At 40.8% G+C, this 15,804-nt stretch overlaps 1 protein-coding gene across 1 annotated transcript in view; it reads right to left on the bottom strand.

The window, feature by feature from the left end:
* atp1a2a (ATPase Na+/K+ transporting subunit alpha 2a) overlaps positions 1-15,804 on the bottom strand; it is a 41,437-nt gene that overhangs the window by 20,886 nt on the left and 4,747 nt on the right. The window contains exons 5-11 of the mRNA XM_072363868.1: positions 13,453-13,566; positions 12,871-13,005; positions 10,992-11,109; positions 8,244-8,512; positions 5,250-5,448; positions 4,220-4,329; positions 1,509-1,643 (exon numbers count right to left, since the gene is read on the bottom strand). Of these exons, the coding sequence (XP_072219969.1) occupies positions 1,509-1,643; positions 4,220-4,329; positions 5,250-5,448; positions 8,244-8,512; positions 10,992-11,109; positions 12,871-13,005; positions 13,453-13,566 (1,080 nt within the window). The remainder of the gene's footprint in view (positions 1-1,508; positions 1,644-4,219; positions 4,330-5,249; positions 5,449-8,243; positions 8,513-10,991; positions 11,110-12,870; positions 13,006-13,452; positions 13,567-15,804) is intronic.

The following is a 15,804-nucleotide window of genomic DNA, read 5'->3' as shown; positions in this document are numbered from 1 at the left end:
AAGCCTGTGACGTTTTGTAATTGTCCAACCATATATTGTAACATGGTTAGAAAGACATTATTGTACATTTATGCTAACCAAGCCATTACATTTCAACTCCAAACCCTAACCATTGATGGGTTAGAGCCCAGTAGAAAAGAAAATGAAAGGATTGCAAGGCAAGTAGAAAGGTGACTTCTCTTGCATGACGATCTGTGGATTAGCGCCTTACACTTGATAAGCATTTATGACCAAAGAAACTTTGATATGGAAAGCGAACATCATCACGCATAAACGCTTTACCGACCAACTACATTGATGTGCTAATGAAGCTCCTCTCTGTGTAGGAAACAATAGGAAAAATGTAGCAACTCTACAATTTTCTTTGCCTTCATCATTAAATTGTGATGCTTAGCTCTGTAGATCAACGTATCTGTTTCACATTCTGTCATGAGGTCGCAGGGAAGAACAAACACTGAGTGGAAGCAGAAAGGAGACAAGGTGGAAGTTACTAAAGCTGACAAGGTAACAGCCAGTTATATTAGTGGGAATATAAACTTTCCAAAGAGTCATTTTTGTTGTCTCAACAAGTGTAAATCTACTAAAACAGAGCCCTTTAAGGGGTTCAATCAATGCCCAGAGAAGAACTAATGTTTTTAAATATGTCCAATTGTAGATTTTCTTTCCAAACGCCACCCGTGAAATATTTCAGAGCCAAGAACGATAAGCGAGTGGGAGGTCATTTTGTTCACCCCCTGTTTGTCTGCTTTTTAACACTAGACCATCCGAAACAAATGCGATTTCTCTGCACTGAAATGCAGAGCAGACGGACCTAACCAGTTAATTATCAGATGTATTACTGACATTAATGAAACACTCTGGGTAGAGATTTCAAGCAGCACCCGGGCTTTTGTTTTGTGATCAACAATGCTGTGTGTGGCATATTGGGCACCTTCCAGGTATAAATGTAAAGCAGGATGTCGCCTTGAAAAGAGCAGGAATGTTCAGGCTGCTTTCACTGGATGGAAAAGGTTAAAAAATGAATATGAATGAATCAGCCTCCAGTATGATAGAAAAAAAAAAAAAAAAGAAAGAAATCTGGGAAGTCTTGAAAATATGTGCAAACTGTCTGGTAAGCAGTGAAAGAAATGTGTACAAATTAGTTAAAAAGCAGTAAATAAACTGATTCTGAATGAAAAACATGCAAATGTATTAAAATGTACACATTTTAATATATAAAACTTAAAGGTAAAAAACTAAATAGTACAAACTGATTCTGCTATAATGATTGACTGACATAAGTTGCTTTTCAAGTTACAGTAACTTTTGCTGATGTAAACTTAAGCTACTTCCTCAGTTTTCAGGTTTGTCAACTGGACAAAATGAGACATGGCTGTCACCTCAGGCAAGTCAACAGCAATTTCCATTTACATCAAATTCAAATTTAAAAGGATATGAGACTGTATACAAAGTGCAACTTCACTGCAGCTGCAGTACAAAGATGACGAGACACGACTCCCGTTCAGTACCTGGTACTTGTTGGTGGAGTTGAAGGGGATTTCTGCCACTTTGTGGTTTCTGGCTCTCAAGTCACGAACACTCCCGCAGCACAGCTCGATGCATTTAAATAGAGCTGACTCCGACGCGTCGCCCGCTGTCTCCCTCTGGAGAAACACACACACAGGAACACATTAGCACAATCACTCACACATGCCTATTATAAAATGAGTGTTGTCTGTCCCACTGCTCATGTTTATCCCACTACAGCAGAGGGAAGCTTTTGGAATATGTGTTGTTTAAAGGAGAAGAGAGAGGTTCTCATTAATGATGCAGGCAGTGTCATCTGCATTTTCTCGAAGTTATGTAACAATTGTGTGTGATGAAAGTGCAAAACCTTGTTTTACTTTTTCTTTTAGGGGACAGATTATTTGATTAAAGCGGCTCACACTCTACAAGAAAAGTGTGACAGAAATGTATGATGTTTGTCGAGTGCAGTTTTGATATGATTTACCCTGTAAATGTTGAGTTTACAAGACGTGGGTAATGAATATCAATGAGGAAATGCATTGGGCCATATTAACAAATAACAAGGTAGCTAAGTGTGCTGAAGTAAGTGGAACTTCACCATTTGCGCTGTACGGCACAGTTTCTGTCTGATTGTGGCATGCAGAAGTCCTTTGTAGACACTGGATGCTTTATTTTAAAAGAAGATGGTTGAAATTGACAACTGAGTAATAAAAACATTCTGTGCTGATTGCTATCTCTGTGTATCCAAATGTGACAGAATTACTCCCGCAAACAAGACTCTATATTTGAATATGAGTAGGTTATTACCACAGATAATCACATAAAGACAGTTGTTAAGAAGGCCTAATTTACAACGCTATTTTCTCCTTTTAAGAGGTCTATTAGCCTTGGTCTGTCCAGCAAAGATGGTTGTGTGATACTTAATGATGATTTGGGGTAAAATTCTCTTTTGATATTGGGTGAAAAAAAGCATGACAGCAATTCTTTATGCCAGTTTCTTATAATCAAAGCTGAACTGATGACCCAATGCCAAATACACAAGAGGGAGCTAAAAGAAGAAATTTCCCTGTTTCTTTTAATTCATTCATGAACAGCAGCAAAACAAGGACACACACTCAACCAGATTTGTCCTTGTTTGCACCTTTTCATGAATGAATAAATAGATCAAGGAAATACCTTTTCTCAGTTTTTATGGGCGCAGATGGGGACTTGCTCTGGTAATGGTACCAGCTCCCTTACTGCAGTGTTTGAATGCTGTCAGGAGACACAGCTGTTACTTAATGCAGGGAGGAAGCCTGGGCATTTTGCAGGGCAGATCGGGCGCAGCAGCAGGGTCCGCTCCCATCACGGTGGAAGCTGTAATCCCTGTCACTGAGAGCCACATTTCTTCAGGTCAATGTAGCACAGGTTGGAGGTTAGCGGCTGGTACAACATTGGAAGCATATTGACTTACCTACCCAGCTGTGTGTGTGTGTTTGTGGCATTGCGGGGGGGTTATTTCCAGTCGTGTATTGGATTATTCTCTGTGTGTGTCTGTTTATGTGTGTGAAGAAGGTTAAGTGTGTGAGCCAGCTTGTGTCAAGTGTAACTGACAAATTAGTTATGGGTTGCTGTTTTGTTTGATCTTTTATTCCCTGACTGTGGTTTTCTTGTAGTTTAGGACTGACTACAGGAAACAATAGCAATGATTTAATCATGTGCTTTACTTTTATACTCAAGGACGTCCACGGTGTGCTTTAAACTGCAACTTCTCTAAAATTCAGAATAACGTTTAACATTTTAATTTCACCTCATTTGTATTTATTTCATATTCAACAAGTTTCTTGTATCGTTTTAAAGACTTTAAAACAAAACTGGTGAACAGTTTATGAAATAGGAGCTTCTGTGATGATAAGTTATCGTCTTTTCCCCATTCCTTGAATCTTACCCCCAAAATCTGTACTAAATATGGGGAAATTAATGCTCAGCTATGCTTGTCTTTTCACTTGGAATCAGCTGAAAAACTAGTTGACTCTATGCCATGAGGAGTCTGGTCAGATACTGGTCAGAGAAGATTGTGACCATCAGTGAAATAGCTGCTTATGGTCCAAAATACAGCTCTTTTCATCACCTCGTGAACACCATTCCAAGACTAAAGAATGATGTGGCCAGTATCATGTTATGGGATGTTTTTCATCAGCAGATCATCAGCAGATTACCTCAGAACTGAGGTAATGATGGATGTTGTTAAATTCAGGCAATTTCTTGGGGGAAAGCAATGCCAAATAGGGTGAATAGGTTTGCAAAGCATTTGATTGACAAAAACCAAAGGTCCCACCTACACAGTGGGACTTTTGACTTCTGGGACTTCTGTGTTATTCAAACCAAATTTTCAAGCCGTAACAGCATATTTATGCATGACAATGTTACTCCTTTGACTTGCAACAGGGATCTAAATACATAGAGCACCACCACTTATTTTTGAGTGACTGTTCACCTGACGCGTCCCTTCTGTTGTTACTCAACAGGCAAACCATGTTGGCAAAATCATCTCTCATGAATTATGTGCATGCATTAGTTGATCCAAATATACACATAAAAACAGTCTGCTCATAATGGCCTTGCATTAAATTAAAAGGGTCTAAAGAGCTGACATAATTTATGAGGCTGGAGGTTGATGCAAAGGTTTTAGAAAACTGCCTCTGTGCTGTGAGTAAGTGATGAATGTTGATACCATCAGGATGGGGAGATGCTCCTGTCCAGCTTTGAAATCAGCTCTGTTGCACAGCCCAGCCACGCGAGACAGAGCCGTCCAAGTAGCAGAGCTCTTGTCAAAACCCGAACCTGAGAGAATAGCAGAGAGAGCTTTGTTAGACTTTTTATTTTTATTATTATTATGATAAGCAGGACTTATGCAGTATTTATGCCACTGACTTAATTCCAGGTTCACAGAGTAGCAATGGATATTGTAGCTAAATAACACCATCGGGGTCAGTTAAGTGGAGCAATGGTTTTTTTCTTTGACATAAGTGATTTTTCCCCAGTCTGGAAAATGGCATTAATTTTTAAATTAAAAAAGGTGATTTGGAGATTGCTTGTATCCAAATTTCAGCCCTCCCACCCAATCAAATTGAAAATTACCTTCATTCTGGTGTCAGTGCCTGCATTCATTTTTCATATTTGCCTGGACGTCACAGAGCATTTCACTGTCACTGTTACTGTGTAAACAGGTTGGCTGCAAAAACTGCATGCATAGAGCTATTCCTGAAAAATGAAGTGCACTGTGTTTTTCCTTCATTGGTCGGCATCACTGGCAGTTCACTGTAGGATTGTCTGACTCACTTCTCATTAGCATGAAGAGAACACCTTTTTTATTATTCTATTATTTTGGCTGTTGTTGGAGTGTTCTTTAAAGATATGGCTTGATCTTTTTGCCCTGTTTGGTGGAGGATGGCAACCTGATTGTTTTCGCAGCAGCAGTCTAGCTGAGGAATTCTGGAAAAGCCATGTTTATAGCTGAGGGTGGTGCCACCTACTGCATCCCGCTTCTCAATTAATCCGAGCAGCAGAGTGAACAGCCACGTTTGCTGGCGGTGTGAATATTGGACAGATGAATTTCAGCAGGCAGTCCCACTTCCTTCTCAATTCCCACACACTCCATTTTCTTGTTTTTTAATCTGTCATTTTCTCAAGCTATCCTCCAGCTCCCTCTGTCCACTTTATTTTTTCCACTTTCTCTCCATTTAATTTCATCTCTGTCTTACCAGTTTGGTCCTCGGTGGTGTCCGCCTCGTGGATCTGGTTGTCGAACCACATGTGGGCCACGGTCATGCGGTTCTGGGTCAGCGTGCCCGTCTTGTCAGAGCAGATGGTGGAGGTGGAGCCGAGAGTCTCTACGGCCTCCAGGTTCTTCACCAAGCAGTTCTTTTTGGCCATTCGCTTGGCAGTGAGAGTCAGACACACCTGGGAAGACAGAGGGTGGCGATGGGGGAGGGAATAAAAGGAGGAAGGATGAGGAGGAGTGAGGATGGATGATTGTTCGTGGACAAATGTGAACACAGCCGTGTGTTCAAGTGTTTGTACATGTCAAACCATGCGTGGTCCAGGTGTCTGATGAGTGTGTGTGTTTTTGGTTGACTGGTGAACAGCAGGTGAACAGGGACATAGAAATACAATGAACAGGCATATTCCATATGTTGTAAGAGATAGATCAACGCACATTAATTAAAGCTGAATGCATCAGCTGCATTCCAATAAATGCATCACAGGTACACACAAACGTTTCCACACACAGATCACGGTCTGTTTAAAGTGAACGAAAGTAAAGAAACCAGCCACTGGAAGTTAATTCATTTTCTGTGACCAGTGAAATGTCGACTGATGGCATTTCAAATGCCAGCTGGCACCCACCTCAGCGCACTCCCTTTACTGTGGCAGAAAAACTTCGAAACAGATTCAACATTTCATCATCAGTTTCTTTTGCATTATCAGAGCCACATAACATGTAGAGAGGCTAGATCAGTGTTAGAAAAGGCACAGGTGTAACGAATAACATTAATGATAGATCAGTTCAATGTAGATGATAGTAAGCCCACAATATCAGAGGAACAATATCAGAGCTCCGGAGCTGGTACACTCAAACCTCTAAGCACTAATCCATATTTTCATGTCAGCAGAAGATCACATAGAAACGCATGATGTGAAAGCAGCTGCTCAAAAAGTAAAGCCCATGATAAATGTCTTACAGATTTTGCCATTTCCCTCAGTTATACATAGTTTCTGAGCCACTTTAAGTTAATTATTTTGGTTGTCAAGATTTCATCAGCCTAAGACAGCAGCAAACAAAGACAGAATCAGACAATAACAGAGTTACAAAGCAAGTGAATATTGGATGTTTGTCTGCATTACCTTTACAAGGTGATAAGCATTGTCATAACCACATAACATCCGATATACATACTGTAGAAGGTGCTATTTGTGTCTGTGGCCTACTACACAATGTCAGATGACAACAGTACGTCATTCTGAAGGCTTTTCTCATCAACGATCAAACAAGTCATGCGACTTCCATGATTTTCAGATTTATAAACTAGTTTGGAAAGTTATTTATCCCTTCTTTTTCGAGTCCTTTTTACTTTCACTCTTCACACCTTTTGGTTAGGAAATAAAGCAACTTTAAATCCAATTCAGATTCGATTTGTCACATTCATCATCATACATGGTACGACCTGCAGTGAGATGCTTTGTGCAATGCTCCAAGTTTGAATTGTTAACAACAAACAATAAAGTGAAAATAAGCAAGAAAACAACCATTTAAATAAGAATAGAACGGGAATAAAAGGAGCACTCAGTTTGGTTCAGGCCAACAGTTACCTGGTAAAGCTTTAGAACAGTGTTTCCAAATCCTGGTCCTCAAGGCACCCCATGTTTCCCTGCTCCAGCACACCTGATTCAAATGAATGGGTTGGCTCTTTAAGCTCTGCAGAAGGCTGAGGACGACCCATTCATTTGAATCAGGTGTACTGGAGCAGGGCGGGGTGCTTTGAGGACCAGGATTGGAAAACACTGATCAGGTTTAAGAACAGAACAAAAATTTAGATTTTCCACTGATAGAAAGCAGACTTGGGCTGCACGGGTTAGCACTGTTGCCTCACAGCAAGAGGGTTCCAGGTTCAATTCCCAGCTGGGGCCTTTCTGTGTGGAGTTAGCATGTTGTACCCCTGTATGTGTGGGTTCTCTCTGGGTACTCCAGCTTCCTCCCACCATCCAAAAGCATGCATGTTGGGTTAATTGGTGTCTCTAAATTGTCCCTAAGAGAGAGCATGTGTAGTTGTGTGGCCCTGTGATGGACTGGCAGCCTGTCCAGGGTGTACCCTGCCTCTCACCCAATGATGGCTCCAGCCCCCTACGACCCTACAGTTGGATTAAGCAGGTATAGAGAATGGATGGATAGAAAGTGGACCTTGATTTGTGAGGTAACAGCAGTATGTGACACAGTCTGAGGGAAAACAGGATGTTTTTTCAGTTTGCCAATAATATCTGTAAATGAATATGTAAAAGCTTTATCCCAGTTTCTCTAAGTCTGAGTAACATTCACCAATCACACCTGAGCAAGATTTGGACTTCTGCAACAGACGCAGAAGATATCGGCCAAATGAAGGATCTTGAAACTAACAGCTATTTTGTTACAGATAAATAAATGTATCTGCATTCAAACAATAAATGTTGCTTAAAAAAATTAGTTTCTCCTTTTTCAGATATCCACTGGCCACACCAGAAGCCCAGAAACACTGGCAATTGCTGCAAGACGTAATTAGGGTTTCCAGATGGCTGTTCCCCACAAATAGCAATGATAAGCAGCTTTAACTGCTAATCATACTGTGTGCAACCAGCAGCCATGAAGCTGTGAAACAATGCATGCTTCTTGTTAGAGACATGCAAAGAAAAGGTAAAAATAACTATTTTTGTTTCAGAGTTTGTGTAGAACAGGCAATTTTTGACTTCACTCTTCTCCTCATTTTCTATTCCCAAAATTATTACAACATGTCCTTAAAACCTGCATGAAAATACAGTCCAGTTTATCATAAACTGAAGTGCACATCGTGCTCCTCCAGCAGAAACAGTAAAAGGCTGTGCAGGAATAATAAAAAAAACTAGTTTAAAATGTTAAGAAAAAACTTGAGATTTATTTATTGTGAAAAGAAAAACTGTTAGATTTATACAGTTCTCATAAAACAGTAACTTCAGACACTACTTACAGTGACAGTTGCCAGCAGGCCCTCAGGCACGTTGGCCACAATGATGCCAATGAGGAAGATGACGGCTTCGAGCCAGGTGTAGCCCAGGATAATAGACAGGATAAAGAAGCTCACACCCAGGAAAACTGCCACACCGGTGATGATGTGGATGAAATGTTCGATCTCAATGTTGATGGGCGTCCGGCGGACTTCCAGCTCAGATGCCAGAGTGGCGATGCGACCCATCACAGTTCGGTCACCAGTGGCTATGACAAGGCCGTGGGCTGTACCTGGTGGGAGAGAAGAGCCACTGTTTGGTCTGACCAAAATACTGCTTTAAATACTTTAAATACTGCTTTAAATGTCGAGAAAAGGTTTTCAGATGCTTTTTGGAACTTTTTCTCTTGTGCTCTAAAAATTAAAAGAGGAATCTTGACATGATTCATCAGTTCAATCGTTGTACCGTGTGCTTCTTTGTCACAGTGGGAAGTCAAGAAGGCATACATTTTCCCATTAAATGATTCCTGTTCTCTTTTGTTAATGGCAGCTTTTTAAATGTGAAGTTATTACAGATCGCAAGCTGTTTGTTAGAGCTTTCGGGTGGGTGACAGTTGATCTGATGCACTTTCGCAAAGTGGTATGTAAAAGGAAAAATGAGTGTTCACGGCTTGGAAGACACTGGTGAAGTTGAGTGCTGTATTTTACACACAGGAAGGAGGCCTGATGGGGAGATGATGGCTGGATGTAGAACAGTGATAGATGGAGGTGAATTAGAAGTGCTGGCCAGTGATTGATGGCTGGGTGGACTGAACAGATGCTGGACTGAGTGAGCAAAGAAAGAATCTGAATCTCTTTAAAGACAAATGACCCGACACCAAACCTCCCGATCAGAAGTTTGTGTGCTGACTACTTTATTAGTTGATACAGCAATCTTCCCTGACATTAAACCTGCTGAAGCAAACGACATCGATCATCTCGATCTGATGTAGTGTTTTGCAGGAATATTTCAGGAAATCAAGTATGAAATCGTAGCTGGCTGTGGTGTGGATGTCCCTCTGACACGTACCACCTGCTTTGACACTGTTGCAAATTCAAAGCAAGCACACACGGCAGTGGCACTCCCTGATTGGCATGCAAGACACCCTGACACAACCCACAAATTCACAACAAAGATCCCGAGGCTTTGACCCATCCCCTCGTACTCCCGAGGTGCTCATTCAACCGGACATCTTCCGGATGGAATGGAACAAGCCCAGCCTATGGAGGCCCCGCCTTGACAAAAAAGGTCAACGCCTCAGAGGCAAACACAGAGGACCTCTGTCTGTGCTTCCTTCAGAGTTGTTTTGGCAGTTTTCTTATACATTGGCAGTTAACCTTCTTCGGCAGTAAGAAGTCTATCCTAAAAGTAAATGGAAACACAACAGCCTTATTCTATAGAGCTGAGTTATCAACAACTGACATGGACCATGTAAGGAGGAAGGAGGACAGGAAGAGGATAGACAAACATGGGTCTCATGTTCGACTGTGGTTTTCACCTGTTTTTTTTAGATTGACTTCCTTCAATCTAATACTGCAGGCTTCCACCTTGTTAGGCAATAAAACTAACCTGCTTGGTTAAGGTTAGGAAAACATTGTGTTTAGGTGTTAAAATACACGTTAAAATACTGTGTATCTTATTACGAATAACTTAACTAACATCTTTCATTTTGCCAAAGTGACCAAACACATCCAAAAGTAAGCTCCTGATCAAGCATTGGTTTGACAAGTTGAGAATAAGAGGAAATGACACAATATTAGGTAGCTGGTATCGTTTATATGATTTCTAATTAAAACTGTGAATTAACCAAAGTATCCAAGACTTTTAAAGTATTTGTCACCTTTTTCAATACTATTTTTGAAATGATCACATGACAAACATTGTTAATTTCAGTCAGTAATAACAACACAACTGAAATGCTGACACACACAAATGTGAGATACCAGATCTGACTGAGATGTGAAAAACTAAATAGAAAAGTAGGCATTGGAAGTGCTATAAATTCTTAGCTGCAACTGTCTAATTTGACCCAACAGAAGAGCTGCATTCTTTTTTGTTATAGTAGTAGTAGGTGGCCTCTAAACTAAATGTGCCATGCCCTGCAGCCTTCAAAAGAATAATAGTGTTTGAAGATGAAACCTGCTGAATGGATCAGGAAGGATCTCCAGGCTGGTTAGAGTTCAATGATAAGATGCTGCTTTAATTTTAAGTAAGAATGGACAAAATTCCTTTAAGTACTTCAAAATTAGATTAAAGTTTTAATGTCTCCATGTCACTCTATTGCAGCTCCATCTTATGTGGACACATTCATTAAATGTAGTCTTCACACCCAGCTACCAAATGGACCTTTTCTCACAAAATAATGGACAATCTAGTTTTTACACAACCACCAGTAGAATATAAATGTAGATGTTGATGAAGCTGCAGATTATAACATAAAAATCCAATTGAAATGCTTACTGCATCACTGTTTGATGACTGGCAGCAACTGACATCTAAATTTCCCAGTGGCTACGTTCTAAATGAAAACACTCATTACTAATCCTCGTGCACTGAATTCAACTATATGCACACTGTGCTGTAGGATGAAGGGATGGCAGGCCAGATTAACTGTGCACTGAAACGATTCCACAGTTTGGTGGTGAAACAAAACATTGTTGATTTCCAGATGGCTAAAAGACAGACTTCTTGAGGCGATAAGAGACAGTTTTGACCAGATCTGGCCCACTGACCTTCGACACAGTTGGTGGAATAGAAACAGATGTTGCGGGTCTCCAGAGGATTCTCGTGCGTGAACTCCGGGGAGCGAGTTTGAGGCTCTGATTCTCCCGTCAGAGACGAGTTGTCCACCTTTAAGGGAGAAGACGACAGAGAAAAGAAAATGCTGTTTATTGAGACTGAGGGACAGAAGAGGTGATAGTGACGGGATAGAAACGTAGGAACAACAGGGAAATTTCACTTTAATCGTGTGAAAACTGTGTCCTGGTCAAAGTATTTTTCCCCAGGTTTCTTTAAAAGTGTAGAATTAAAAAGAAAAGATCACCAGCAGCTTACACGGCTTAAAAAAACTGAGGTCAAAATGCAACTTAATGTTCACCATACAGCATTAATAAATTAGAAGAATAAGAAGAAAAGCTAAATCAAAAGCAGATCATTTTGGTTACAGGATATGGTAACAAAACATTAAGTCTGAATGTTAATCTAAGTAACAAGCAATGTTGGCAGGTTAAAAATGGAAAAAACTTTTCTCTGAAAAATAAGCCCTTTTGAGTGAAGTAGGTGTTTAACTACAGGTGATTTTTCCATGGAATGCACAGGTAAATCTGTCCCTTACCTCAACAACTATAAGACTGATGGCAAGGATATTTATGATTCCAAATAATATGTCTTGACATCTGTCTGATGGAGTGTCAGGACATGTGAAATATTTACAACATTGGTGCTCTCTTAACTTTTCACTGGGCTAAATTTGCAGCCAGTCTTTTGATTTATTGCCAGCTATCTGCAAAACTAATTATATATCTATCAGCCTATAAGTGTTGTTTGCATTTCTGTTTCTGAAATGACCGGTTTTGTCGCATCATTCCTTCTAAACACAGAGTTAGTAAAAAAAACAAACATCCAGTATAAATGGAGAGAAATGAAGAATGAGAAATTAGTTTCTTGATCTAAACTTGATTGCCTCTATTTTGTCATACCTTAGAGCAGTGGTAGTGGATATTGCCACTGCTGGGCTGACTGACCATCACCAGTGCTTCCTACAGTACATGAGATGCACGTTCTCATCCAAGGACGACAAAAAACTGCCGTACTGTAAAAGCTTGTGGCTTCAGATGTAAACACAAAGTGTCCACTGGCATTAAAGTGGATTCTCTGTCATAAATGTAGAGAACTCTCTTACGGAGGAGGGGTTGTGGGGTAAGTCACAGGCGTTTTAGTCATGGCAGTCTGAGTCGTACACCAAACTGGGACGGTTATTTTTCCACATGCTTTTCACTAACTGTTGTTCAGGTTAAGTACTTGATTTGGTTACTGCAGCTTAACTGTGTGGTTAGGGTTAGGAAAAGATTGGGATTTGGCTTCAAGTACTCCTGCTTGGAACATGGATGAGTGCTACTTTTGAGGCTGATGAGTAATTTTGTGCTGTTGACTCTATTAGAAAAGGCTTTTGCCCTTTTAAAGCACCGTTCTGATTTTCCTTCACCCTAATTATCTGCTCTGACCTCATACTAATCTTAACTGACATGCCCCGTAGTTTGTCACACAGAGGAGCATGTGGGAAGTGTTCATAGGAAAGTGTTTGGAAAAAAGCGAGCACTTTTTAAAAGAAATGCTTGGCAGCTCATTAGATGAACCGTCGACCTTTCACCGTCTATCATGGATGAAATTTCAACCAACACGCCAGTTGAGGAGTAAAGACATTTCAACACAAAGTGTCACTTTTAGCTCATATGTACTTGCAAGTGTTGGCATGCTACATCCCTTCTAAAATGTTTTAACACTGAGCTGTTTGTAAGGAATGAAGTAAGCAAAGACAGGAGAAAAAAAGCTACTGCTATCCCACTGAGTCCTCCAGGCTCCCTGGGGCTGGCCTCAGCACCCCTACGCTACCTTGCATCCACTGGCAGAGATCACTCGAAGGTCGGCTGGAATCCGGTCTCCCCCTTTGATCTCCACTAGATCTCCTTGCACCAGGAGTTCTGCATTGATCTGCATCTTCTCCCCCTCCCGAATCACCAGCGCTTGCTGCCATGAGCAAAAGGGCAAAGAGGAAGAGAGGGAGAGAAGAGGAGACAGGGAGTTATGTTCAGACGGAGGATTTAGTCAGATAAGGAGAGAGGAGATAGATATGAAAGAAGAGGAGCCAGAGGGAGTGGTGGTATTTGAAAAGTAGAGATAGAGTAAAGGAAAAAAAGTGAAAAAACAGGTAGGGAAAATAAGCATGAGCGGGGGGTGAAAAGAGCCTAAATAGATTAAAGAATTAGGCAATCGAATTGCCAGAGGTGGATAACGGAGGGGGAGTTTTTAGGCAAACACATTCACAATCTGAAGTTGGCCAAACATTTATTTTCCTTTGTGCAAGCTTATTAGGTTTCCACTGATATGAGTGTGTAAGTCCAGGCTGAGGGATGTCTTATTGATTCAGAAAGCACTGAGACGACACCAAACACCCAATGCATCAAATCAACTTACCTGTGGCACCATTTTCTTGAAGGAGTCCATGATTCGAGAGCTCTTGGCTTCTTGGAAGTAGGAGAAACAACCAGTGATGATCACCACAGCTGCCAACACCACACCCAGATACAGCTGAAACAGGAGCAAAGCAGAGACACTGTGTCATTATCCACTCAGATTTATGGAGATCATCAGCTTCAGCCAGAAAAACATCTCACGCATAGAGAAATATCAGAGATAAGGACAAAAAAAACACTTGAAAAAGCTGTCTTCTAAAGGGAACAGTGAAACTGACTTCTTGTTTATGATATTTGTCATCCCAGACATTCGGTGTTTGTCCAAGTGAGCATCTGTCTCCCAAACCCACAAAACTGAGACTGTGGGGCTACCAAGAGACACTTTCCGCACCGGGTCCTGTCTTTTTAGTCCCTCAGACATTCATTCTGGTGGATTTTTGTTTCATTTTTGGTGTCTATTTTCAGTTTCGCAGTGAAAGAGCTGTTATGGGTTTAGCTCTCACTGATGCAAACAAGACAGCCAGTCACTTTGTATGAAAGCATCTGCCAGCCGGTGTACTGTATCCTTTGCAATGCAGGAAAATAGAATTCCTAACTCCTGAAAAGTTTGCGTGTTGGAAAGTACTGCTTTCATTTGACTTTTTTCTAAACGTAGCTGTGCAAAATCTTAGAAATGCAACCTCAGAAAACCACTTGTCAGTGTTTACAACATTTGCTTCCAATTCAGTGTTCTGTTTGCTGCTCCTGGTTTTGTCCTTGGACTGCTTTTTTGCCTCTTCTTCCAGAGGAAGACACTTGCTTTTGTTCAGTTTGTGCAGAATTATAGGAGCCACATCAGTCCAAGCAGGTGACACATTAAGGTTCATCAACCTCAACATGAATCCTAAAGCTGTGCTTTCATTTTTATTGTAATTTCAGCAGCACTTGAAAATGATAAGACATTTTCTCATCCCACATGTATTCTTTAAGCTCCGTTGATACACCAAAAATAATACACATAACTTTTTATCTGACAACAGCCATGAGTGAGGTTCTGTTTGTGTAAATCAGTGTTTCCCAATCCTGGTCCTCAAGGCAAACCGCCCTGCATGTTTTCCATGTTTCCCTGCTCCAGCACACCTGATTCAAATGAATGTCTCGTCCTCAGCCTTCTGCAGAGCTTAAAGACCTGACCCATTCATTTGAATCAGGTGTGCCGGAGCAGGGAAACATGGAAAACATTCAGGGCGGGATGCCTTGAGGACCAGGACTGGGAAACACTGGTGTAGATTTTGCAATGTGCCAAAGCTGCAGGCTGTGAGCTTTGAAGTAGCTCATCAGAGCATCCAGCTGTACATACTCAGTACTGAATGTAGAGATTAAATCACAGGGAGATTAAGTTTATCACGACAGTGTCTACTCTCGACTCTACTGTATGTTACTGTACAGTATGCGGGGGTTTAATGCGGACGAGAGTTTGGTTAGAGCTGAATGATGATTGCATAATGAGCTGGAGCCGTAATGTGCGGTATTGGTGGTGCTCACTGCCCTGTGGTTGGTCTGAGAATTTTTCCATATTAATGCTGGGAGAGCTGCCAGTATCAGCAGCAGCTCTTTACGTCACACGCATTTCCAGGTTTGGAGGATTCTGTGTTAGTGAGCACAGTTGCGAGAAGCAAAGCCAAGTGTTTTGTTTTAGCTTTTGAATTAAAGGTTTATACCTTTCCCTCTTTCTTATGTATTCTCTTTTACTTCAGTGAACACTGCTAGTGTGTTGATTAAAATCTCAAGAGGCCATCCTTATTAACTCAAGGTCATGAAAAAATGTCCCCTCAAGAAATAGAGAGGAAAGAAACAGTTTGAAAAATAAAGTTTTTTGACATCTTAAGGTTCAGAATTGTCTCAAAGAAGGGTCATGCAGTCTGTTTTCAAAGATTTTTGTGCAGCTTGTGTCGTGAGCTTTGCTTTACTATGATATAACTATCATTTTATACCATAGTTCTGAATTATATCATCTTGTCAACACACATAATTTGACTGACTCTGTTGACTAATTTAACATCTGTTGAGTTTCACCCCTCCAGTCGCTTGATGTGAGCAGATGCGCTGTCGAAAAAAGAACTGTAATTTAAATCTAATCTTTAAAGACTGCCATATACAGCAAGAGAATCGCTGACAAGTTGTGGGGTTTCTGAAGAAATTCAATCAAAAGATATAAGGAGGTGTTGCGATATGGATAAAGCATCCATCACTGGATAATATCAAAGGATTAATCAAGATATGTCAATATAGTCACAGGCCTCACTAAAAATGAGAACTTTACAGAACCAAATTATACGATAGATAATGATTCTGGATGGTGTTTAACCCAACC

The sequence above is a fragment of the Leuresthes tenuis genome, unplaced genomic scaffold, assembly GCF_036924035.1.
Source record: "Leuresthes tenuis unplaced genomic scaffold, fLeuTen1.0.hap1 SCAF_14, whole genome shotgun sequence".
Taxonomy (NCBI): domain Eukaryota; kingdom Metazoa; phylum Chordata; class Actinopteri; order Atheriniformes; family Atherinopsidae; genus Leuresthes; species Leuresthes tenuis.
The sequence above is the reverse complement of the archived record's forward strand: the minus strand, read 5'-3'. Positions and strand labels throughout refer to the sequence as shown.